This window comes from Molothrus ater, chromosome 1 (assembly GCF_012460135.2).
Source record: "Molothrus ater isolate BHLD 08-10-18 breed brown headed cowbird chromosome 1, BPBGC_Mater_1.1, whole genome shotgun sequence".
Classification (NCBI taxonomy): domain Eukaryota; kingdom Metazoa; phylum Chordata; class Aves; order Passeriformes; family Icteridae; genus Molothrus; species Molothrus ater.
The window spans coordinates 64,564,457-64,590,741 of record NC_050478.2 but is presented as its reverse complement, the minus strand read 5'-3'; the positions used below and the strand labels follow the sequence as shown (position 1 = coordinate 64,590,741).

The 26,285-nt window shown below is 41.5% G+C and overlaps 2 protein-coding genes across 2 annotated transcripts in view; one reads left to right on the top strand and one right to left on the bottom strand.

Annotated features, from left to right (window-relative positions):
* Positions 1 to 2,754: 2,754 nt before the first annotated feature.
* On the bottom strand, positions 2,755 to 13,383 carry RBM24 (RNA binding motif protein 24). Its single transcript, XM_036397972.2, has 4 exons — positions 13,100 to 13,383; positions 12,461 to 12,584; positions 11,302 to 11,356; positions 2,755 to 4,871 (listed from the first exon to the last, which is right to left on the bottom strand). The coding sequence occupies exons 1-4, from the start codon at positions 13,265 to 13,267 to the stop codon at positions 4,541 to 4,543; spliced, it is 678 nt and encodes a 225-aa protein (XP_036253865.1). The 5' UTR covers positions 13,268 to 13,383; the 3' UTR covers positions 2,755 to 4,540.
* ATXN1 (ataxin 1) overlaps positions 13,167 to 26,285 on the top strand; it is a 371,937-nt gene continuing 358,818 nt past the window's right edge. Inside the window, exons 1-2 of the mRNA XM_054514234.1 lie at positions 13,167 to 13,237; positions 13,467 to 13,521. The gene's annotated coding sequence lies outside the window, so the exon portion shown is untranslated. The remainder of the gene's footprint in view (positions 13,238 to 13,466; positions 13,522 to 26,285) is intronic.

The window sequence follows — 26,285 nt, the reverse complement described above, 5'->3', positions numbered from 1 at the left end:
GGCAAGCCCCTTGGAGCAAGACCAGGGCAAGGAAATAGAGGAACAGAGTAGAAAACAGCATTTATTGTTTCCTGCTCAGTTCCTTGCTGGGGGTTTACACACTTATTAGCAGAAAGAGCACTACAGTGTGCTCTGCCAGGTCGAAGATCTTAAGGTCAGATTGCAAAAGGCAGTTCAGCAACACTTCTCAGCAGCCAGGCTTGAAACACTTGTTAAAGAACCACGACAGCATCAGGCCTGGATGTTAGTGAATGTTCCAGTTCTGGAGTTTCATAATTGTCCATGATGAAATGAAGTCTGACCCCAAGACCAGGAAAAATCTTTTCTATCCCTTCTATTTCACTACTCCCTTCTTTTGCAGATGAAAAAGACCCTTTTTGTGGATGAAAGAGCAGCTCAAATTCTGCAGTCAAGCTTGTGCTTCTGCTGAAGTCACAGTAAGTGTGACAGCTGCAGTGATGAATTTCAGTATGAAGATTGTATGAACATCCCCCCATTCCCCAAAGAACTGGCTAACGCTGCCATGGATTTCACACAGCCTTCTTTCAGATATCAGGTGGCAACTCCTTTTGGTCATTAGTGGCTTGGACTGACACTGAAATGTTAAGTAGTCCTAAAGATTACAAATCCATCACCAGCTGGATCTGAGCAGCTTCTTGACTGCTTCCCAGTTCAATTACTGTATGCAAAAAAGGTGTCCTGACCTTTAGATTTTTAGTAACATCACTTTGCTTGTAGGAAGGGTTCAAGGACAAAAACTGCCAGGTGTGGAAGGAGATTGATTCAGGGACCTCTTGAGGAAGCTCAGTCCACATAAACCCATTAGACTTGATGGGCTGCACCATCATTCTGAGGCTGCTTGCTATCGTCACTGAAAGGTCATGGAGACTGGAGACATCTTCTGAGACTGCAGAAAAGCAGATGATGCACCCATCTTCAGAAAAAGGGCATGCAGGACAATCTAGGGAAATACTGAACAATCATGGAACCATGGTGTCTGGAACAGCGGAAGAATTGCAGCACACAATATGCATGAACAACAAATCTTAAAGTTTATTGATAGCTCACACATATTTATATTGGTGTTAATGAAGCTTATACATATTGCAAAGCTGAGCTCATTATTGGTTAAAGCACACATGAATCAACCACACCTACTTCTATGCTCTAATGATTATTTTGTTTCTATGTTTACATTCTTGTGGCTATTCTACCTAGGCTATCTTCATTTTTCTGGCAAAAGATTTTCTCCCCCATCTTCATGGTGCAGCAAAGGTCACCATGACCCTTGTCAGTGATTGGACACTGACTACTTAATCCCCAGCTTGTTTCCCCTATCCTTATCCAACGGTATCACATCAAAGTGGCCTTTCTCAGCTAGCCAATTATCCACAAAGCTCTCCACACCATGGAGCCATCTTGGCAGAAGTTTCCAGGCACAGGAAGGAGAATATGGTGATTTGGAACAGCCAGCATGAATTTACAAGGGTAAATCACGCCAGACCAACTTAATTGTCTCTTGTGATGAGGTGACTTCATCTGTCAAAGAGGGGAAAGCAGACAATGTTGTCTACCTTTAGAGTTTAGCAAGGCTTTCCATGTAGTCTCCCACAGAATCCTTGTATCCAATTTCAAATGGCTAGTTAGGTAAAAAAACTAACTGAATCATTAGTCAAAAGGGTTTATGCTCTGTCTCCGCTGGTTACAGTGGAGTTTCTTCAGGAGCTGTCTGGTCTGATACTTTTATGAATGGCTTGGAGGAAGAGATGGGATGCAGTATAGTGAGGTCTGGAGACTGATGATACTTACTGGAGGGTGTACTTGACATGCAAGAGATCAGGCCTGCCATTCAGGGGGATCTATACTTACCAGAGGACTAGACAAACAGGAACATCATGAAGTTCTGTCAGGACAAACACAGCACTCCTTATCTCAGGTGGACTAACTCCCACAGCTTGGTTAGCTGCTTTGCTGAAAAGGACATGGGAGGCTTGGGGCATGCTGCACAGGAGTCAGTGGTAAATTCTGGCAGCAGTGAAAGTGCATCAGACTGTATCAACAGGAGCACAGATGGCAGATCAAGGAGATTGATTATTCCATTTTACTCAGCACTCATTAGACCACAGCTGGCATAGTGGGTCCAGTCTAGAGACTCCCAGTACATGACAGCTGCTGGCAGACTTGGAACGACTCCACTGAAGGGTCAGCAGGATGGCCGGAGGTTGAAGCATGAGAATTGTGAGGAGAGGGTGAGGCATTGAGGTTTGTTCAGCCTATGGACGAGAACAGCAATTTTCCAGTTCCTAACAGAAGATTACCAAGAAGATAGGGCTGGGCTTTCTGCCAAACAATGAGACTAGGGCTGTAACCAGCAGGGGAGGTGCTGGTTAGATAGAAGGGAGAAAAAAAATGACACAACGGGAATAATTAGGTAGTGGAATAGAATACCCAGTGTTGTGCAGTCTCCACATGGGGATTTTTAAAGACCTGACTGGACAAAGACATAAGCGACCTCAGACCTTCCAAAGTCCCTTCCATTCTGAATTACTTTATGACAAACTTCAAATGGATCTTCTCCATCTCCTCAACAGAATCTCCTCTATGTAATACAGTTCCCATCAATCTGTGTATTTGAAGTCAGTGGACATGCTGCTATTCACGCAACAGACCAGGAAAACTATATAAAAGATTTCCCCTCTAGTTTTAACTAAACAAGATCTAAGACAATTTGGGCAAGAACAACACTAGACAGGATGAGACAACATTTTTTTTATTGTTTTAATATGAGTGAATAGATTAAGAGATCTGAAATGTTGTAAAGCAATATACATACTGAATAAATAATATGCACAGGAGAGTCATGTCTACATTGTAACACTGGCTAGTATTCAGAATACTTCAAATAAATCCAGTGACATTGGATAAAGTCCATAAAAATGCTATCCTGTCTTCCCTTGTATGAAATTGTTCAAGTATAAAAAAATCCAATACAGTGTAAAATATTAAATTCCATTTCGGTCAAGAATAAAAATTGCAAGTATTGTAGTTTCACAGGACAATGTAAAGCAGCATTTTCTAGCAAAGGGAAAAATAGTCAGTCTACATACAGATGAGTGAGAAAACGGCACTAATGTATTTGAGAGGTCTACATGAATAACTAGTAGAGGGAAAAAGAATGAACTAGCAATATTTTATGTAAAAACCTAAAAAAGTGTTAATTTAAGAGTACCCTCATACAGTGCACATACTGAATTTAAATAAATCCAAGTCAACATCCTTAGTTAATTAGGTTAATATTTAATATGCTACATCTAAGCCTACTAAATAATTTATACCATGAGATGAATACATAATTTTACAGTGTCACATCTAAAGTCGCTTTCTTTAGAGCGCAGCATAGTAAAACTTTCAAAATAAATATTTTTTTTTAAATAGCATAACAATTAAGGCACAGTATAAATCACATACCATTAACCCTTCAGGAACTGCAGTCTTGGTAACAAAAAGTTGCCTTGTGTACTGTATGTTTGCTAATAAATACTTTAAATATAATCCTGAAATAGATATTAAAATTGTACAAATGGTTTCAGAAAAGAAAATTCCCTTAAAACAGTTCTTAAAAGGTTTTAATTAATTAGGCTTCTTCCTGCCTTTATTCACAAGTTACTAATAGATGCAATAAATAGAAAGAGAAGGCTGTTGTAGTAAAGGGCTGATCCTATTTTAGAATCAGAATAGCTGACACCAGCAGTTAAAGTTTCCCAAAAGTGAAACGGGATGGGGCGAGGGATTAGGATGTGACAAGCTCATCACATGAGCACAAGTGATGTGTTCTGTCCAGAACTGTCTGTGTTATTGATTGTCTCTACAGCTGTTGCACCCCTTACTTCCACATCACTTGCTCCATAGTTCCACTCATCCAGAGGACAGAGAAGAAAATAACTTTGGTGCCTGTCCGCCATCTTACCAGCCGGCCATCTTCCTTGGGTTGTTCGGTGCCCGTCAGTGAGACAGTGACAAGGTCCTGTCTCACAAAGACAACTTCTGAAAGCTAGAAAGGACAATCAGTGCTTTAAGCTCATTTCCTCTTAAATGGTTAAAGGTTACATATTGCTGACTCAAGTTTTTTCCCTGGTTCAAACTTTTCAGATACCATTTTCTTACTTATAAAAGGCAGTTTTGCTTCCCTGATACTGTAGAAAATACATCTTTGCTTTTTTTTTGGTTCTTTTTTGTTCATTTGAAAAGATAAAGTCCCATTGCTACTCCTGCCACTCTTTCATGACAGTACAGTATTTTTCCCCCCATTTTCTTCTGGCTTGATACTTGAAACTAGACATGCCGCACTACCCTTCCCCTCTAACAACAAGATTTGGATGCATACTGTATGAAGACAGCGGAATAAAAATCTTTAGTTTCGCAATAGCATCTCTTTCCTTAAAGCTCCTTAGTTACTACGAATTGTCTCTGTTAACTACTTCTACTGGAAGGCCGAGAAGAGGAAGAGAGAGCTGGCGAGCTTCCTTCAGGAGTCCATCCGCTATTGCATGCGGTCTGCCTGCAGCTGTTGGGGCTGGTACTGGCCGAACGCCGCCGCGGCCGCCGCGGCCGTGCCGGGCGCTGCTGCGGTCAGGGGCTGCTGCACGGCATAGCCGTAGCCCCCGGCCGCCACGTAGCCGGCGGCGGCGGCCGGGGAGGCGGCGTACGGGTACTGCTCATAGGCGGCCGCTGCCGCCGAGTACTGCGCGTACGCCGCGCCGGTGTAGTCGATGTAGGGCGTGGTGGAAGCAGCGGCTGCCGCGGGCTGCACGTGGGGAATTACCACTCCAGGCTGCACAAAAGCCTGTGGATAGACATAGTGAGCGGGTATCCTGTTGAAAGATGGGAGAGGGAGTTAGAGTCGGTACGCGAGTCAGCGCCTAAGTGTCATATCCATACTCCGAACTAAAACAAACTCAATTTAGTTGTTGTTATGTGCATAGGGTTGCCACAATAACTTGACTCAATGGACCAATTATCAGTTCACTGGCCCGAAGAGATGCATCGCTCCAAAGCACAGCGTTGTAGCTGAGTTAAGCCGGGGTGTTCAGTGTTCCTTGAGGATATTATCTTTAAGGCCATTCAAAGTACCAGCATTACTGATGTCTGTTTTAAGACAATTCTGAAGGACTAAGCTTGATTATTCCATCTGGAAAATTGCAGAACTTGTTTTTCAAATCACCTGTAAGTCGTTTTTATTACCCCTCTTCTCCCTTAACTATTTTACTCTTAGTAAAATTACTTCCTGCAGTACTTTTATTATTAGTAACTGAGCAGTTTGACAGCATCACTGTAATGAGTTCGACAACAGCCAATAAGGCAACAAAATTATTGAACTCTGACTTTATGTCAAGTCTTCCCAGGGAGGCGTGTTAAGAGTGTATTGTGGCAACCCTACTTAAGTTGCTATGCAGACTCAGCACACATTAATTTCTCTGCAACCTCAGTCACCCTTATTAAAAATAAGAAAAAAAACCAACACAGGCGACAAAGGAGTTTAAATAGAGTTCACAAGTGTGGTAAACACAGCAAGAATCACACTTTCCAAACGAACGATAGTGCAGCTCACTCCGTCACAAGAGGCCATTGAGGGGAAGCTACATAGATGCTATTAAAATCCATAACAGTGACTCCTAAGTACATGTGCATCACACTTTTATAAAAGTTCGTAAGGACACAAGAGTCAAACCTGTTTGATTATCAGGTCACTGATGTCCTGTTTTGTGCCAGCTTGTTTATTTCTATGCAAGACATACAGCATAGAGTTTTTTGGGAGGTGGGCATAAGATTAAGTCTAAATAGATCTGGTGCTTAACAAAAGCAAAAAAACCACAAATTTACAGTTTAAGAAAGAAACATTCTGAATAGATCAGTAAACACTTTCCTATCTTGTCCAAGTCACATAATTTGCTTTCTTGGCTTGTTTACTTAGCCCTTTAGTTTTAAAAACTGGTCATATCTTTGTCTTAGCACACAAGTGTACATACATGTTAATCTCATGGTTGGATTTTATATTATGATTTAAAAAAATACTTTTACATTCATAACCCTGTCTTGCATCTGGATTTCCAAAGAGAAGTCCTTCATATATGCAACTCCTTCCCAGCCAGTGAATCTCTATAAATGCATGAAAAACTTCTTGTACAGATTCACTGCTATTTCATACTGAACTTTCTTTACCTTTACAGACACCTCTAAAGACTGCACCAACCTTTGAACACACTTTAGGCACAGATGAAAACTGTAGTAGTAAAAAGTGTCTTCTGTTCTCCAAATTCAAGATTTCATGGAAAGGTTTGTTGGGGGATTTTTTGTTTCATTTTTAAAACAGCTTTAAGATGTACTTAAGGGGTCAACAAGGAAACATTTGCAATCAGAGAGGACACTGTCAACTGGAATCATAGCAAAACGTAGTTTAAAATAAGTGATAGACTTTAAAACAGCTTAGTTTTCTTTTTCAGAAAAAAAAGAGCTCAGTTGCTTGAATAGGAGTATTAGCAGAGAGAAATGTTCAGTTGCCATGTTTAAGACATGAACACCACAATCATAAAAACCCAACATGTAAATGAAATTCATTTCCTATTGTGGGAAGGGGAAAAAAAATAGAGTGACAAATAGGGAGGGATTGGGAAGGGAAAGAAAACATAAAACGAAACCGTAAGTTGGGTTTTTAACACTCACCTAATTTATGAAGTGATTAGCCAGAAGTGCATTTGAAGCATACTTAAGCTGGCTCTGTGCATTTAAATACACATCATTACCTGAGCTCTCCATATGGATGAGCATAAGCAAGCATTTTGTATTGGTCACCAACCAAGTACAATTCTAATAAACATTACACCATATTTCTTAAGCGTTTAGGGAAAGAAGTATAAAAACAAATCTGAAGTCACAGAGAGCCTCTTTTGCATCACGAAGAGTCCATTTAACACCACATCAAAGCAATCTTTACATTCAGCACTTATGGAAGAGAGTAATTCTAACAGAAGAGACAATAAGAAAGCTTTTCAGGCTGCTTGTGTTGCCTTGAACTGATGTTACTAAGATTTTCTGAAGACACTTGGATACTCGGCCATATCCTTGAAAAAGACAGAAAGATACATGTGCTTCTACTTAAGCTCTTGTGACTTGGTTTCTTTAAGCCAAGAAACTAACAGGTGGTGAAGTTATGAAACATTATCTGTTTGCTACATCTTACCCTACAATAAACATAAACCCTGTGCAGGCTCCTCTCCACCATGCCATTTAACACATGATGATTGACAGCATAAGCTGCAGTGGGGCTATTTTTGATCATCTGTCATGCTACAACTGTTTTCAGTCAAGTAAAATGGCTTTATATGGCCAAAGTAAATTTCTACCTACTGCAGAGGCCAGGACACGAAGATCTCAGCCATTCAGAACCCAACTGCTTTTCATGCTCTGCCAGGTCAAAAGCTGAAAAAGCAATTCCCAGTTACACTAGAAATCCTTAGTGTCCTTCATTTTAAATAAAAGCTGCTGCTTTACTTTTCAGAGTGATAGTGTGAGAAATTGACAGGATTTAAGCTCTCTTTCCTGGCAGTAGTTTTTATTTTGGAACGTGTATTTACTGTTTTATGCTTTTGCAATAAAGGAAAATAGAAGCCGTATTTAACTTTAGCAGTAACTGTAGCTTTGAGATACTCAAAATTCAATGACCTACATCCCTGCCACATGCCTTAAGACTTTCTTTGTTGTTGTAACAGAAGATTTACGTTTAACTAAAGACCTCAAGAATAATCCTATAGGCAACAATAAAGTGAACGATAATTTCAAACGAAAGAAGACTTTTGAGATTAATGCAGAGAGCTGTGGCATATAGAAATTCAGCAGGAGTAGTGCATCTTTAACTCTCAGCATTACATTCTCAAAAAAACTAGATATTCAACTTTAAAAAAAATGTTTTGCTTTGGCCCTTGCATGGCATTGTTTGCTTTTGTAAGCATAGTTAAAGAGCAGATTTTCACCAATGAACAGCTCTCCTTTTAAGAGAAATAGGTTGCATAAACATTAAACATACAAGACCCTTACTATGTTTCCTTTTATCTGATAACCACTAAGAGGACGTAACAGCAGGCTAACTTCTGACTGTTCCAGCTTCATTCCCTCTTTTCAGACTATCTGTAGTCTAGTATTATACAGATCTTTTAATCAAAAACTCAAGAGGGGGATTTTCCTTCTCTCTTAAGAAAGGCAGATTTGCCTAAATCTTGGAAGATATCAAGCATGTTGTATCAGCTAACTGTTTGATAATGGGCTTAATAATTTTGGATTTAACTCTGCTCTTACTGAAAACAATGGGTATGTTTTCATTTTGATATAAGTACAGGTTTTAGACAGAAAATAAAAAAATCTCCACACCAGTTATGTCCTTCAGCAGTACCTCTGAATAACCTTGAATTTTCCCACCAATATTAAAGTAAAAATTACATCAGCAAAATACAAAAAGCTATCTTGGGAAGCAAAGTCATCTTCCCCCTCCATAAATTCCTGTTGAATTCAGGGATAGTATTTTAATAAACAATCTTGAAAACAAAGCTGTATAAATAACCAATTCTGTGATCAAATAGCTTTCTATGAAACACATCACCATAAGATAGATGCTGAATGTAAAGAGCAGGAAGAAATGTTATTCTGCAGCACTGAATAAAAAAAAATTCTCTGCATTTTAAATGTATCATGCGTTGAAGCTAATCTAGTTTCTGTCTCCCTCCACCACAACTGTGTTGTACTTAAGTCAGAATATTGAACTTCTGCATCTTCTCAGTAAAAGTAATGTAACATAATCAAATTATTTTAAGTTTATTATTTGATAGATGTGAAACCTTATGTTGTGGATGCCCCGTCTCTGAGAGTGTTCAAGGCCAGGCTGGATGGAGCTCTGAGCAACATGGTCTAGGGAAAGGTGTCCTTGTCCATGGCAGGGGTTGGAACAACATGATCTGTAAGGTCCCTTCCAACCCAGGCTGTTCTATGATTCTGTGATTCTAAAACACAGCTGACCGTACCAAAATATGGCAGCACCTCACTAATTTGCACTGTTAGGGAAAAAACCCAAAACTCAACCACAAAACATCTGAAGCTTTTGTGTATGGATTAGCTGAGTATTGGCACTGAATCACCACTAAAGCCTGTTTCACACAGCGTATTAAGGAAGTGTACTTCCAAAGTGCAACTGCACAGGAAGAAAAAAGGCTTTAGGGTGACCATGTATTTCAATGCAAACTGCACAGCAAAAGTGAACTCTTCAACAGAAGGAGATTCAAATAAGTGCTGAAACATCTCCTCTTACTTTCAATGAAGTGAATGAACATGTTCATTCATCCTAATGAATGCTGTTCTCCTTAATCTGAACTACATACTTTAGATAAAGGTACAGGTCACTGGAAATTTTGAGGAGGAAGAAGGATTGGTAATCTCTGTTGTTTACACATAGTAAAAGAAATGCAACAGCCAAGGATGAATGAAAAATTACCAATTTCATATATACATGACTCTGTGACCAACATTCTTTCAGATTTATGTGCAATGCATTAGAAATCTAACCTTATTCAGCTTGCTGGAAGGATTTCCCTGACTTAAATATGGTTTATGTCATCTATTGTTGGCTTTGGGTAAGGAAAGCAAGAAAGACTCCTACATTTGCAGAGTCCTTTAAGCAAGGGACTGCCACAGATCCTCCCTTTCTGTTGTGCTCAGCAAATAGTCTCTCCACAGCTGATCCCTGCACAATTCAGTAGTTCCCTTTTCAACAAGTGTTTTAACAGATCTGGAGAGGTGTTCTGCCTCCTGCCTACCTTAGTGCAGGCATCATAAACTGATCACTGCATACCCACTGTCATCTCACACTTCAAAGAAGCAAGCAAAATACAGTAGAGGATAATCATAACAAGGTAAAAAAAAAAAGACAGTTTTTACAGCCTCCCCACTCTTGGAAGAATCAGCATGCTCTTTTAAAATGAAGTTTCTAGGAAAAACTTTTTCCTGTCATTTTCAGGATAGGAACTGTTTTTTCCTTCCATTCTGACAAATCAAATTACTGAGAAGCTGTTGTTGCTTAAATAACAGGTAAGTATGATATTCTAAAGCCATTCTAACCAAATAAACAAAATACATATATGACACATTTTCCCTACTTAATTGTTAGCTTATGCATTAATTAGCAAAAGGCACTATTTTGCAATGAGTTTCTCAGTCACTGTGCATTAGTGAAGTGGCGCTACGGAAAGCTTAAAGCAGACTTCAACTCCTAATGATATGCCTATAAAAAGCAAGAGTTAGATCCACTTAGGAATAGTTTATACTCAAATTCAGGAGAAATGCACTACATATAAAAGACAGATTGAAGAAAAAATCCCCTCAAATTAGAAAGCCCAAATGGACGCACATTGTTAATAAGGAGATCCACACCCTTCCCAAGAACAAACCTCCCAAAAATTATGAACATGCAAGCAATATGTTGATTTACTTAAAAATCAAGAAGTCACACAATTTAGCACTCACTACAAAATATGGTTAAAAAAGTCACAGGCTACAGCTTGAAAGCAAGGAAAAAAAAGGCCCTTTGCTCCCCATGGCAAAGTCACTCCTCAACAACAAAACCAAAATTAAAAAAGATCCCCCCCAAAAAACTTTCACTACAGCTCTTTCAATTAAATAAAAGCACACAGTTTAGCTATCAACACCACTTCATTACTGTAATAAATAAAAAAAAAAGCACACGGAGGTCTATTGACTATATGAAAAAACATACATGCATCGTTAATCACCATTTTAGCTTGTTTGTGTTTGAGTCTACTGGTTACAGAGTTTAATTCCAAACAGAACTATTCCACCTCTTATCATCATATCCTTCTGATCAGTTATCTTAACTGTAAACGATCCCTGTCAGATTAGAAAGAGATAAATAACATTGAGTCAAGCTGAAAAAAGAGAAATGGGGCACAGCAATCTTGCATCAAGTCATACCTCCTTGTTTTATCATAGGGTCATGTGGGACTGGAGTGCTTAGTCGGAAGGGCCACGTCCCACACAACTTGACTCAGCTGCGGCATTTAGAACATGACCGACAAGGTGAGCGCATTTATGAGTATACATTTATAAATCTGAGAGCTTCAGCACTGCTGGCCAGCTTTAAGGATGCTATTGCAAGAGGCCTTCAACAATCATACTTTTTCTTTCCTTTTTTTTTAAAAAAAGATTTTTTTTTCCTCCCCTGTTTGAGGTCCCATTGAGACTTACCCGAAAGGCCTCTGTATGAGAGCGGGATGAAGCTGCTGGACACCAAAGGCAAAACCTACCAACAAAAACACATCGCATTCTCTGTATGGGTGTTTTTTGGCCACTTATTTATGCTATATGTATACACACACACACAAAAAAACGCAGAGTAAGAGCCTTTACTAACAGTCTGCAGTAACAACAGCTAAAAGGCTGTAGAACCAAAACTTAGAAAGTAAAATATAACAGTCCATACACACATACAGACACACACACACAGAACTTAAACCAGTAAAGCACACGCTTTCGTAGAGATGTTTAGGAAAATGACTTTTTCTAAACAAGTACAGAGTTTTTGTTCACATTTTACATGGTGCACCATTTGGATCCCTAACTTTAACATCTGAATGACTGTGTGGTACTTTCCATTCATCGGTGTATTTGTGTAATTTCTACAGACTTAAAGATTTAAGTCACCCCTACTCATCAGGACTTAGCACAGGGGGTCAAATCCCAACTTCATTTCTGTTCTCCAGACACCCTAGCGTAAACCCTGTCTTTCCTTGGCGGGCACTTAATTACTCGCACAAGTGTTCATCAGGCTAAACACGGGGGAATTCAGAATGACCTCCTTTAGAGCACAAATGTGCACACACTCCATGCTCCTCTCACTCTTGCTGCAAAGCAGCAGTCTGGGAAGTGGCTAGGACATCAGATTGTCTCAGATGTGGTCTTAGGAAAAGCCATTTCATTTTAAAATCTGCATAATAGCTCCCATCTGCTTGAGAAGTTTGTATTAAGATATTGTTTGTAGTAATAAGACCGCACACATTGGAAGCGATTCACTCTTAGGCCAATCTTACCCTGCAACGATACTGTAAATGGTCAGCGCCACCACATTCCCAGCAGCAGGAATAACCAATGAAGTGTTTGAGCTGTGGAAGTCTTCCTGGGGAACTCCAGATATTTTATCTTTGATCGCTTTTTTTTTTTAAATAAGGCACATGTGCAAAATAGCCAGAAAATTACTACATGCTGCATTTAAACATCAAAACCAAAGCACGCCTAACTGTGCGTGTACTTCAGGAAGGTGGAGGGCAGCACTACCTTTTTTTGAAGTTTTACTCTCTTCAGAAACCTGAGGTACGGAGAGAAAAGCCATTCAGGGCTGCTTCCTCACCTGGCTGCATTATCCGCGGCTTGGCACCCAGGTACGCCAGATTCACGTTGGCTTTCCTGCCATCGATGATGGGGTTGGGGTCTTTACAAGCCCTTTCAGCAGCAGCTCTGTCAGCCATGGTGACCTTAACGGGCGATGCCGCGCATTAGATCCCTTTCCGCGGGGAAGGGGAAGCCTCCCGCCCACAGCAGCGACCCGGCCGTACCCGCGGGCGGCGCCGAGGGGCCCTCGGCCGGACCCCGGCCCCGGCCCGCCCGCCGAGCGGAGCAGGGCGCCGGCAGCCGCGGCGGGCGCAGGGCGGAGGGCGCGGGCCGAGCTCGGCCGCCGGCAGATAAACCCCGCAGCGGCCGTATCAGCGAGCAACAGGCGCGCCGGCGGTGTGCGAGGAATTGGGTAATTCCCCCCCTCAATCTCCTTATTCAGTAATTCCCCCCCCACCCCCTCCGCCTCCATCCAAACTCCCCAGCAGGGAGAGAGAAAAATAAAAAGGGGGAAAAAAAAAAAAAGAGAGAAAAGCAAAAAGCCGGACGCTCGGTAGCCCCTCCCGGCCCCCGAGCTCTCACAGCGGCCCCCGCGGAAGTTTCCCCGCGATGCCCCCCCGCAGCCGCCCACCGCCCTGCCCCGCGCCCCGGCACTTACAAAGCCGTATCCCCGGGACTTGCCCGTCTGCCGGTCGGTGATGACCACCGCCTCCTCGATGTCCCCGAAGACCTCGAAGTACTTGCGCAGGCTGGAGTCGGTGGTGTGGTAGGGCAAGCCCCCGACGAAGATCTTGGTGTAAGTGGTGTCCTTCTGCGTCGTGTGCATCTTCAGCCCGGCCCTGCGCGCCGCGATCTGCACCCACGCGTGGCGGCCGGGGCGTGCGGGTCTTGGGCGGCGAGACCCGCTTCCAGACTCAGCCCCGCTCCTTTTTTCCTTTTAATTTTTTTTCTCTCTCCTCTCTTCCCCCGCCCCCCGTTTTCCCCCCGCCACCCAGCTACAATGCAATTCCCTTCTGCCTTTGCAGACCCAGCTTCCTCCTCCTTCAAGAGCGGAGCCTCGCAGCCTCGGGCGGTTTTGAGGTAGGTACCGGCAAAAGGAGGAGGGGAGGCCGGGCAGCAGCCAGCCTGGCGGCCGTAGTGCTGGAAACGAGCAGAAACAGCAGCTGGAAGAGGAGTGCAGGGCCTGGGCTCTAACAACTGAGTGGCCTCCCCCCTAAAAGCCACCGGGTCGGTCACTCTCGGTTCCTCCTCCTCCTCCTCGCAGGGGCGGGGACGCCGGCGGGGCGGACCCCGCGCTCGGCCGCGGCGCGGCCGGGGCTGACACACAGCTGTTGGCAACAGCTGGATGCCCCCCGTGCGGCGGCAGCCGGGCCTCGGGGCCGCCAGGCAAAGGGGCGGCCTCAGGGGTGCCCCTCGGGGACGCCCGGTGCCCTTCGAGACAGGTTTGCTGCAAACAGCAAGTGCCAGGAGACATGGTCCGGTGGGGTCAGAGGTGCCCGGTCGGCCAGAGAGCCCGCGGGCACAGCCGGCTCACTGCCTGCTGGCGGTCCCTCAAATGCTTCGATCCCTCCCCGAGGGCTTGTGGTCAAACCTCTGCAACCTTCAGTTACTGCTCTCAACAGGCTAACGAGACTACGGTGCTGCAACACGTCCATTTTTATTGTGGTGGTGCTGGTGGTTGTGGTTCTTGCTGTTCGTTTGGTCACAAGATGAAAAAAAAACTGGTAAAGCTTTTCCCCTTGTTTTTCTCTTCTTTTGCTGCCTCTGCCCAATGCTGGGACTGAAAGGATGAAGAGAAACATAAAGAAAGGAATGTCTGTGTGACATGAAGAGACAGAGGACTGTGGGAGTTGGGGGGAAGGGAAACTCACAGGGAGACGGGAAGGATGGGATGAAAGTTAAAGACTGGGGAAAACAGATGTGCGTATGTGTATAGACTTCTAAACCATTCTCTTGCAGTCCCAAAGTCTTGATGAGTACTGTGCGTCTCTTTCCTCTTTCACCTTCTTCTTCTGTCTGCTAGGCTTTTCCCTATGAAGACTCTCATGCTTAGAAAAATGAGCAGTGAATCATTTGCAGGACAGACTTTCACTAAGTTCTTCAGCCCCTCTGGTACCAAACATTAACCATAATGAGAGCACTTAGCCCCAAACTCAGGCCCTGTTTGCCCATATCTAACCTTAGCTCTCCATTTGATTTTGTCATCAGTAGTTTTCCTAGTTCTAATGGCCTATACCTATACCGATCCTAAGCCATGCTGTCACTAAACCCTACTTGACTCTTCAGACTCTCCAGATTAAATCTGGTTTAACATGTTAAGGCTAACTCAAGTGAAATCCAGCAGCACCCACAGGATGAGACATAAATGTTGCTTTTCAATTGAAATTATGACAAGCCCTTAATGTTCACCTGAATTCAGTTAGGTCAGCTCACTCTGTCCCCAGATGTCTTCCAGCTTGACTCTCCTGTTGGTCTGGAACATTGTGTTAAACCTGACACTCCAGCCACTTCTGTTTCGAGGGCTAATTGTAACTTTAAACTCTAGCCCAGTGACCTGAACTTAAATAGTAGCCCAGCTAAGGGTGTCAGTGCTCAATGGAGCCCTATAGCACACAGCCCACTTAGTAGTGCATTTACCTTCTCAGACCCCTGTGGACCTGGAAGATGAACTTCTAAAACGTTAATCTCAAACCAAATGCAGTCCACCCCATCATGTTTCCTTTCCCTTGCTGTGCCCAGCACTCCTGAGTGTCTTGTGGTGTCTGCACAAAGGGTGAATTAGCCTGGCTTTCCAGTCATTGCACAAACTTCTGTATTAAGGCCAGAAAAGCAACATTTGGCTGTCCCAGAAATACTTGCAGATGTATTTAGGAGTTCAGCTTTTTCAGCTCAAGGGGAAGACTGATGACATTGACAGACCCAAAACCAAAATCTAGCTTTTTGGTCTAGCAGCAACAGCAGGTCTTTGAGGACTCAGAAAAAATCCTGTTTTTTTTTTTTTTTTTTTTCAGAAAAAACCCCTAATTTTCCATGCCTATGTCTCAACAAAAGACAAACTTCTTGCATGTAGGTATGGTTCATCATGCAGCCCTTGTTTGTACTGCTAATTCAAAATATCTGCAGTACAGTTTTTGACCTACTCTGACAGGCTAACACATCCTCTTCTGTAAAACCAGAAGTGAAGCTGGCCATTAACAGATCAAAATATATCCTCTAAGCTATGCTACAACATCCTACTACTGTATTAGCACCCTCAATTTATGATGGCAATCCCAGTAAAATTCAGGAATAAATACAGTTCTCTAGCCCATTCATTCCTATAACTGAACTGTATCACTAACACCATAACAAGGGGAAAACATCCCCTACTATTGGAGTATAATTCCTCAAAACTCAGTTTTACCTTACATCCCTTCTAGCATCAGACCTTTTTCTGCTTTTGTGGTCCTGACAGAATCTAGGGTATGATTTTCCAGCCTTTAGATTCCTAGGAATCCTTACCTAAACCCCAGGGATACTTCATCATTTGCAACCTCCTCTAGTCCATTCAGTCCACTGTCAACAAGCCTTTATTTTTGCATCACATAACCTGTGAAAAACAGGCCTCCAGCTCTTGGATGCATGATCTTATGACCTAACTGTGGCTGATACAATTGTATTAGCACCAGGCTATCTACTCCTTCAGCAGCCCTCAGAAATAAAAATCTTTTCCAACCATATCTCAGTCTTAATCATCACTTTAGGTTTACCCAAAGAGAAAGGTGACCTCTATCATATGGAAATTAATTAAAGACCATTTGAACACTTTAGTGATCAGGAATACATTGTATACTTCTCTCCTATACCATATGTTAGCTCCAGATTTTGGGCTAGTCTTAGCCCAAAGGAGGTTACCATGTACAGCCTAGGAAGGGAGTTCTTTCTGATTCACTCATTGTGAAAATATTCTGGACTGACTGGGGTTTGTGTCTTTGTGGTAGGGCTGGGTTTCTCCAAAGCCTGAAGAGTGAAGATTATCTACAGAACCTGTAGGTCCCACAGGAAAATGATGAATCTGGATGAATTCAGATGAGGATTAGCCTGAAGTTAGCTTGAGTTGATGGGATAGTGTTTACCTGGCCATGCTGGATGTCTGGCTAAGTTTACAGTCAGACTAATGGATTTTAAGATTTAAAGGCATGGACTGTACAACATTTATTGTGCTGAAGGGAAGTCTGTGAACAACTTCACCGGTGTCATTTCTCCACTTGCTTAAGATAATATGTATTTTGGTGTATTTTGGTGTTTTGAGATGGATCAGCTGGCTGATACTTATTGCTCGGGATCTGGTTGTGGCTTCAGAATGCAAGTGTAGCAGAAAGAAATGTATTCCTATATGCTGCATATTTTGCAGGAATGATGCCACTGGTGAAACTGTGGCAGTTTGGGAAAGAAGTGAGAACATGTGGAAGAGGAGTGTAGAGCATTCCTGGGAGAGATGTGAAACTGATGTTCCTAAACACATGGAAATTTGGAAATTGAACCAGGGTTACCCATGTTTTGGTAATTACCACAAACAGCAGATCACTGTAAAAGAGCAGGATTGTTCCTGTAGGCAGCTATTTTGGCCTTTTCAGGATCTCAGTTTTAAATCAAAGTAGAACATAGGCACCCAGCTCCTGCTGCAGTCTTATATATTGCTGGGAATCTCTCCTAGGTATGGAGGTATTGTTGCAGAAGGGTATTGTAGCTGCCAATTACGTTCTATGTAATTTTAATGGTTTTAAAATATATATCTGAACCTATAAATGAGAAAGTGATCTAGTGTTTCATTTGGAACCTAGTAACACAGCTTAATCGGAGGAAACCCCAAAAGCTAATCAGTCACAATTAATTGGTTTTACTCAGAGATTTTGTGTTTTTGCTGTCGAGGTAGGATAGAATAGACAGCTTTCCAGTTTACCAAATGTTGCCACTCAGTGGTATCAGCGTAACTGTAATATCATGCTTTTTATTTATTTATGAACACCATATGCCTGTCATGTTGGAAACCAATGGATGTTGTGTGTTCATCCATTAGGTTTCTGGAAGCAACAAAGACCTGTGATTATATTGCACACCAGTCATTCTTGCTAGTGCTTTATTTCAGTGAATAATTGTGGTCTTCAGAACATTCACTGCACCATCAATTAAATGCAGCTGGAATTTCTATATACGTATACATCATATACATATACTTACATGCACACTTTATTTGCTAACACTATTATTAGAATGCCTGGGGCAAACACCACCATGATTTGTTATGCAGGGATGAAAATAAAAGTAATCCTTTCTCTGTTAACCTAGCAAGACTATCATTTGGGTCAGTGAGACATTTCTGCTGAAGTTCCATAATGCCATTGCTCTGTGAAAGCATTTGGCTAATAACATTAGGCACAGCTTTGTCTGCTAATCTGTGCACTTCCACCAACCACATCCCATTACAGAGGAGAGCAGAATGTCTAACCTCTGCTCTGCTCAGTGTGTGCTACATGGGTGTTAGTTTGACTTTGTCTAGGGAAGCATAAAGTAGGTAGTACACTCATGTTCCAACAGATCACAGTGAGGGAAACTTAGAAGTCTCATCATCTTCTCACTCTTCTTGATGATCTACAATCTTTATCTCGGATAAGTTCTTGAATTGTGAATTTCTGCTAAAAGTTTCTAACTGGGGAAGCTTCCACCACCTCTTTCCCGATAGTGTTCCTATTATAACAGATTTCATCATAGGATTCTTTTTTTCCCCGAAACCTATTAATATTGCCATATTCCAAAGTCCCCTTTGTTACAGTATCAGAGCTCTAAACCACATGAACTTCAACTATGAAAACATCCTTATTCCCAATTAAATCACCAAATGTCAACCACCAGGTGTAGTTTCTGATGGGAATATTTTTCTCTTTAAAGCACAGTGGAAGAGGTGATGCAGAATTTCAGTGATCCAGCAAACAAAATTCAAAGCTTGTGTAACTGTAGATTAAAGACACATTGCCTATCTGTAGGAAAATAATAGGCATGTCAGGGGAAGCAGGGGTGAATGATGAGTGAAGCCAGAGGTGGAAGGCATCAATAAAAGTTACAATGCATGTCGTGTTTGTAGGGGAACATAAGGAAAAGGTATGTTAGGAAATAAAACCCAAGGGAAAGGGTTTATGAATACCAAGTCATGGGTACACTGAACAGTGCTGGCCAGTGCTAGAACAGTTCAGAAAGTAGAATGAAGCTGGTGCCTGGCGTGAACTGAAGTTGTCCTATGATGCTGTAATGGAGGGAGCGCCAATGCCAGAGGCTGAACCTGCAAAATCACAAAGCTCTCACACCCACCATGTGACACACTCAGGGTTAGAAAAATGATTCTTAATGTTGACAAAAAGCAAGGCAGTTGTGTCAGGGAAGCAATAAACTGGGATTTGCAGACTAGCTAAAACTTAGAAATTGGAGTGTGAAACACCTGAGTCTCATGCTTACCTGTCCTGAGCACAGGCAACTAAGAGACAGACATTTGACAAATCTGCAAAATCCCATTGGTGTTCTGTGTGGTGTGATAGCTGAATGACTGCCTGCTAAGCACACTCCTGTGCATCTTAAAAATATTGTACACCCACCCCACCATAGTGCCCAATGGGAAAACCAGTGCTTGGACCTGTCTGCTGAGCCATATACACATAGTCTGGACTGATAAAACACAAAACTCATTACTTACTTGTATTTTGTATGCAAAACAAGAAGTCTGGTACAAAGAATACTGTTGAGAAAAAAATTCTCAATCAGTCTAAACTGGTGAAGCACTGCTAAAAGCAAAGAAATTAAACCAAATTTCATCAGGTTGCATCTGACCTGCAGTCAAATAAGTGGGGGGGAAACAAATATGGGGATGCTGGTGAAAGACAGCCACTAAACCGTCACCAGTTATTATTACAAGGGATTAAACTGGCAGTCGACAAGCTGTATGCCAGACATCAGCCTCATAGAACTCTGCACATCTCTTAGCAGAAGTAGGTTAGTAGAAATGAAATGTGGATACACGGATAGAAATGCAGAGAAGAGCTCATTCAAACATGCTTCAGCCCCTTAGTCCTTAGTGAGAAACTGATGACATGAATGCAGCTCTGGATTCAGGAATAGCTGTGTCAGTGGCCTCGTGCACTCTCAACCCTCCAGAGGAGTGACTTGTGCTTTCCTGTCAGAGAGCTGGAAGGTTCTAATTTATGGCCAGAAAATACCACATCCTCATTTGTCAAGTTCAACCCAACCCTTTGGGTTTTTTTAAAGGACTTAGTTTTTCTTGTATTGCTTGTACTGGGGAAACTGAGTTTGCAAGAAAATTTGCTTTCACCTCACTGCTTAAGCAATTAAAGTAGATTCCGAAATGTTCCCTTGACTACTTTTTCATTAAGAGGAAAAGAGAGGTTTCGGTGTTCCTCAGCACTCACCCAGGGATGTCTGCTAATCATAGCATAAGCAAAGAAGAGAGAGAACTGCTCCAGAGAACTGTCCTCTCCTTTCCTTTGGAGGTATGTGGGGCACAAAGACATGTAGAGGAAATGCAGATGAATAGGTTTGTGCTCTCTTCTCACAACATCTTTTGATAGGGATGTGGAGGACTTCTTCATGTTGTGACTTGGACAATCAGATTAAAGCTTGAGACTTTCTTTGCAAGGGCTGAAGAGAGGATTTAGGAGGGAAGATGGACTTAAGCTGGAGGTTATTCCATTTATGCGCTGTTGTCTCTTTGGATAGACAGTGTATTGCCAGTCTCACCCATCCTGTGCTCATGAGTTGTGCTGTAGGAGAAAATAGTTTGTTTACTAGCTCAACCATGTTTTCTGATCCAAAGATATCATGTTGCTGTCAAGTATTTTTAGTCTGTGCTTCTTACTATCCAGTTTACTTTGCAGTCTTGGTTTCTTCAACTAAAAATAGCTGCAATATAACAATAGCTTTTAGGTGGTTTCACTTGTTGGATTAGATGTGATTTGTTAAAAAAAAATAGCAGCCTGTGATGGCTGTTCAGTGCCTTCATTCCAGAAGGACCTTGAGGAGATTTACTACCCTGCGCTGAGTCTCACCACCTGCTGCTGCGGTACGGCCAGTGCTCCTCTGTAACACAGCATTCCTCTTCTTCAAGGACTGTCAGACCACATTATCTTTGCTGCTTCAGAGATATTTTTTTCCCCTCTCTGTTGTCTTTCTTTGGTAGGTAGGAACAAGGTAAGTTAGAATTTGACCCAAACACTAAAGTGGAATAACCCTCCATGCGCAAAAGGTCGTGGAGGCTTTCTTCGCCCCCTGCCAAAAGGTCAGGATCTCTGTAGTATGATCCCTGGGTAAGGTGACACCTGCAGGTCTACAGTACTGCTCCCGTCTTCCTGTGATATCCAAGCAGAAGTGACTCAGAAGGGAGGAGCTCTGCCTGCACTGAGTCACCACTACTTTCTGCATTTACCTTACAAATTTGAAAGTCAAATTCTGTCAAAAATTTACCTGTAAGTTTAACCTGTAAGATTCCAGCCCCAAAGGCTACAGATTCAAAACTATGCAGCAGGTTGGTTTTTTTATTGTTTTGTTTTGCAGAATAAGTGGAAGTTTGAGCATGTTACCGCTTGAGTAGCGGGACTTTCGTCAGTGTAGCATCTACGTACTTATTGCTGCAACCCAGTAAGGTAATGTGAGGTTTCTAAGCATTCTTACAGCCTTTATTGTCCTCAGTTGGAAAAGGCATGACTTTTGCCTTTAAAAAGAAGTAAAAAAACCCAACCAACCAAACTCAGGCTTTGTCATGAGAATAAAAATAGTACTGTTTGGCTGGTTTGTCATGTTTGTCCCTTAGTCTTAAGTTTCACAGTTCATATAAGGTGTGAGGTTATGAAGTAGGACACAGAAAGCATGTTGTGCTCTAATGCCTCCATTTTCACCTCTAGAAAGGACCTTTGCTGAGAAAATACAGTGAGTGTGTTAACACTGTGTAGAAAAGATACTACATTGTTCTTTGGTAAGCCATGTAGAAGGATCAAATTGGATTTAATTCTACCAAAGAATTAATGTGGCTTTGAAAAATGGACCAGGCAACATGAAACAATTAAAATTTCATATTAGTTGCATATAAGAATCAGGTATAGTGCTTGGATTTTTTAAGACACAAAAGGCAGACTGTATTTTGAGACCCAAGATAAGCATCTTGCCTAGCCAATTAGCATTCGTCAAAGTCTGTTAATTTTCACTGAGGTTTATAAATTCGTTTAAAAATTAGAGTCTGAGCAATAATTTTTCTGAGATTTGCTCAATTTACCAAGATCTGTAATGAAGTATGAGGTGACATGAAGAGATCAGCCCACTTGCTGACTTGATCCTGCACATTGTCTTTTCACTGGGAGCTGCAAGTATGTTGCCATGCACTGTGTCCCTAGGGAATCTGGGGAAAGGTAAGGATATTGCATCTGCTGCAGGCAAGTGCAGGGGACCTCAGTGGGTCGGTGCAAAACTGACTTGCTGTCTGATCTGTACATATTCTACCATTTGAACAGGGATGGACTAAGCAGGATTGCCTCACTTCAGAGCACAAAAGTCATTTAGGGGTGTAAAATGCAATATCATTAAATCAGAATTAGAAGGAACTGCATTCCTGCACAGTGATTTTACTATACTGGCTTGCTGTCTACTCTCATACACAGAATGTCATGCATTCCATATTAAAAGAAGGTATATTAAATGAAATAATGAGACACCAACATCTTCATATTAAAGCATTTTTTTTAACATCCCTGGGAAAATTCTTGGTCATTTCAGTCTATCAGCTATTTCCTTGGTACTTATTTTTCTCTTTTCATCTTTGAAACTCAATAAGGAAATAAAATACCAACATAAATAAATAAAGAAGAGGGTTTCTCAACACCAATAAGCTAGACAAAAGAAACAGAACACTAGAGAATGTTTATTTATTCATGACATCTTCATGAATGCCATACTTTGGAGGGAATGGGAGATTTTTGTTCATGTTTGACTCTCAAGCGTGTTAACAGGTTTTATTAAAATTGGATGGGTGGGAGGAGGGCAGCTGGCTTGAAAAAAATAGAGACCCTAAATGCAACCAGATGAGAAGTTCATGAGAAATACTAGTGAGTAAGAAAAGTAATTTAAATTTGACGTTATATTCAGGAGATGGAAAAATACTTTCAGAATCTTATTTAAATGGAGGAAATCTTTGTGAAAGGATGCATAGTTGTGTACTAGAAATACAGCTTGTTCTGGAGGATTTGTTCCGTTCTCCTCCCTCTTCTGTAAAGGCATCCTTTGTAAGTTTATTGGTTTTGTCTGTGCTGTCATCCTAATAGGCATCTTCTGAAACATGTGAAAAGACCCTAGAAAATAATAAAGAGTTCCTTTTAATGAGTTCAGTACATGCACAAGTGTTTTCAAGATCTCAGAGTATCTCTGTGGTTGAGATCCATACCGCCTGTCTCTCTTTGTGATTGTTTTGAGTTAGTGTGTAGCACAGGGAGTTCTGGCTTGGGGATTCTCTGTACTGCTGTGACCCTGGATGCATCAGGAAAACAGTCCTAAAAGTGAAATTCAGGGATTATGTAAGAGTTTTCTCATCTCACTGACTAAGAATTGACAGCAAAGTACGAGAAGATAGAAGGAGGGAAAAACAACCCCCTGCACTGGCAAGGGTGTAAATAAAAATTTCAGATCAGTCCCCAGCATGTGACATTTCTCAGAGCCCTGACCTTGCTTGCAATATATTGTGTAACTTCTCTTACCACAGAAGCTTAGGGACTCAGGCGGTGTCCAGCAACCTTAAAACCTACATGTAGCAAAACCATGCTGCACCTCAGATCAGATCCAAGGAAACAGTCACTAGAGTCTGTCTGCTGTTTGTATGGTCTGTCTAATGTCATTTCAAGTTATCTGATAGCAGCTCTTAAAATGCTGGCAGTTTCCATGCTGTTAGGCAAATGAGGCTTAGAAGAATTAACATATATATATATATATATATATAGTCAGTGAAACAATACAGAGCAATATGCGGGCTTTTCATTAAGTGGGTTTCTTTGTAAATATTTTTCTCTCCTCAGGATTCCTTTGCATTTGTTTACATTTACATTATTCTTTTTGAAACAGCATGTGCATTAGAAAACAAATGTCAGATAACCCTGCATTGCAGTTGTCACCCCACTGACAAACAGCCACACTGAGGGCGGGGGTACCCTCTCAATGCAACATAAAGGATCTCAGATTTTATGAATCCCTCACCCATGCCCAGGGGGAGCATGAAGACATTCTTTAACATAAGACAAATCTAGTAGCATTTAATTTTACTAGGAATATTTGCTTTAAGACACTGTATGAGTAAAGAAGATAAATATTATGCCAAAATCCAACTGCATATTCCCAGAGCAACCTGGCCTAATGCGCTGGTACTGCTGCTGTGGGAGCTGATGTGGGTGAGAGGTCATCAGTTTCCTTTGCTCTCTTTGCTGTATCCAAAAGGTGAGTTGTGTCAGGAGGGGCTTGGAGGCTAGAGATCAGAGGGAAAGAAGTCATGTCAGCTCCAAGTATTTTGTTGCTGATTTTCTAAATACCTCATTTCAGCTATAGCTCCTTCGTTAGCATGAATTTCCTGCATTGATAAAAGAGAAGAAAAACAACCCCCAATTTTTGCAAGTCAGAGGCTTGCTGAGCATATCCTTTGCTCTGGCATCTCTGTATGGCTTTGCTGCTGTTTTGGTTGTGTGGAGGGTGTGGCTTGAGCTTTACAAACCTAATGCCTCTCTTGCATAAATAGATTTCTCTTCTCCAAAATATCACATGATAATTATCATAAATAAATAAATGAATAAATCTACACTGGAGAGTGACCTCAATCTAAACCCTCCCATCTGAATTGGCACAGGTAACTGTGAAGAGTTACTTAATGATCAATATTAACAATTTAATCATCTGTATAAGATTGGCAAGGTCAGGTGCACTGGGAGTCACAAAGGCTGATTTCATGAAGAGCCATGATTTATATCACTGTTTAAAAAAGGTGTCAGCTCCCACTGAACCTTTTCCCTTGAGTGGGGCAATAGAAGCATGGGTACTTTTTTACCTCTTGCCCCAGTGCTAACACAGATTCTTGCACAGGTGATAAGTGAACAAACTTTTCTGGCAGTCATGGCATGGAAAAGATCACTTCTCTCTACCAAAGAACTGCTTTCATGAAACTTGTACAATCTTGACAATCTCTGAGGACTGACCTCCTTTGCTGCATTTGGTGGACACTGCCAATGGAGTTGTTAGTTTTTAAGCGAAGGAAAAAAGTAGGTGGACTGACTGCATACCTTTGAGGCCACTGATTATAAAAAAAACAGGAAAGTAAAACCGGAGAAGAAATACAGACCTGTCCTGGAAATGCCCTCTCATTTAGCAATGGACAAGATGGGTGTTTGAAACTATCTTTGAAATGTTGCTTTATGTACTCATGGAAAAAAAAATAAAAGAGAAAACGAGCTCAGACAACTCCTTGGTGTTTTTGAGTTCCACCAAGTGCAGACAAATTCACAAACTCCTCTGAGAAATCTACAACCTATCAAAGACCCAATCCACAAAGCATGAAATTTGCAAAACTCCAAAGAGGCTGTGGCCAAGTTGGTGAGTTCAGAGACTATGTGCATGAACAGGACACGATCTGGACATTTCCAGCATGTACTGCATGTAGAACCTAACTTTTGTGATTGACATGGCCAGAAGTATATTTTGCAGGTGGGGTCTGGTGAAGTGTGAGCACCTTTTATTTTCTGTTTTTGTTTAATATTGACAAAGGAGTCAGCCAGCACTGCCTGTCAAAAACAGCAATTTGGTTTGTGGTGGTTTTTCTTTCTAACCTGCTTTGAGCTGTTGTTGGTGGTGAAGGGATCACTTTTATATCTGAATGCAGAGTTACAGCCTATGAAATTTCTCATATATTCTCATATATTCTGTGTCTAGCAGAGACTCACTCTGTACCAGGGAGGCAGGAGAGCAATAAGAAGATGGGAAAACAATGAATTTATTTTTCAAGTTCCTGATATTTTTTCCAACTAGTGTAAAATATTTCTGAAAAGGGACCTTTGTCTAAAATACTTGAACGTTACATTTATTGTTTTACTCTGTAAAAACACATTTAATACAAACAGGCAAACAAGAAAAAAAGCCTGACAACTTTTGCCATTGTTAGGAACATGGGGATGCCATTGCTGATTAGAAGCGAAATTACATCCAGAAATATTTGTTGCCATAGTGACCATATTTCGTTGATTCCTTTTTCTGCTGTACAGATCTGATTTAATTATTTCAGATATTTATAAATAGCTTCCCGTGGGGCCAAAACTAATGGCTTACAAAGTAAAGTGCAAAGACTTTGGATTTGCAGCACAGTATGGTCAGATGGAGACCCCACTTAAGCAAAGCAGTCAATGTGAGCACATGGTTTTAAGCACTGCATCTCTTTCCAAAGAACTGCACGTGTGCTTAAAATCATGCATGGGCTGAAATAGTCTGCTGCAGCTCACAGCAGATAGTGAGAATTTCTATTTTAAACTGTGTGGTTTGTTTTGATTTAACTTTCATAAACTTCAGTGGAAATAAGTCCTTAAGTAGTTACACCATTAGTCATACTAGGAGTGGCCATTTGCTTACTCAGTAGTTGCTGTGACCATTAGAGAAAATATGGGCATATACACCTTTCATGGTTTCATGTTCCTTCCTCTAATCCTCAGCCTCTCTGAATCGTCCTCTGCAGCCCTCTTTTCCTTATTTTTGTTTATTCTAGTGCCACGGAAATGGTTGAAACACATGCATGT

What these genes read in the sequence shown, in the direction of transcription:
- RBM24 (XM_036397972.2), bottom strand. Translation starts at nt 13,267, where the DNA reads ATGCACACGACGCAGAAGGACACCACTTACACCAAGATCTTCGTCGGG. An exon ending in GCCGCGGATAATGCAGCCAG is followed by an intron (nt 11,357 to 12,460) that starts GTGAGGAAGCAG and finishes TTTTGTTGGTAG; the next exon opens with GTTTTGCCTTTGGTGTCCAG. An exon ending in CTCATACAGAGGCCTTTCGG is followed by an intron (nt 4,872 to 11,301) that starts GTAAGTCTCAAT and finishes ATCTTTCAACAG; the next exon opens with GATACCCGCTCACTATGTCT.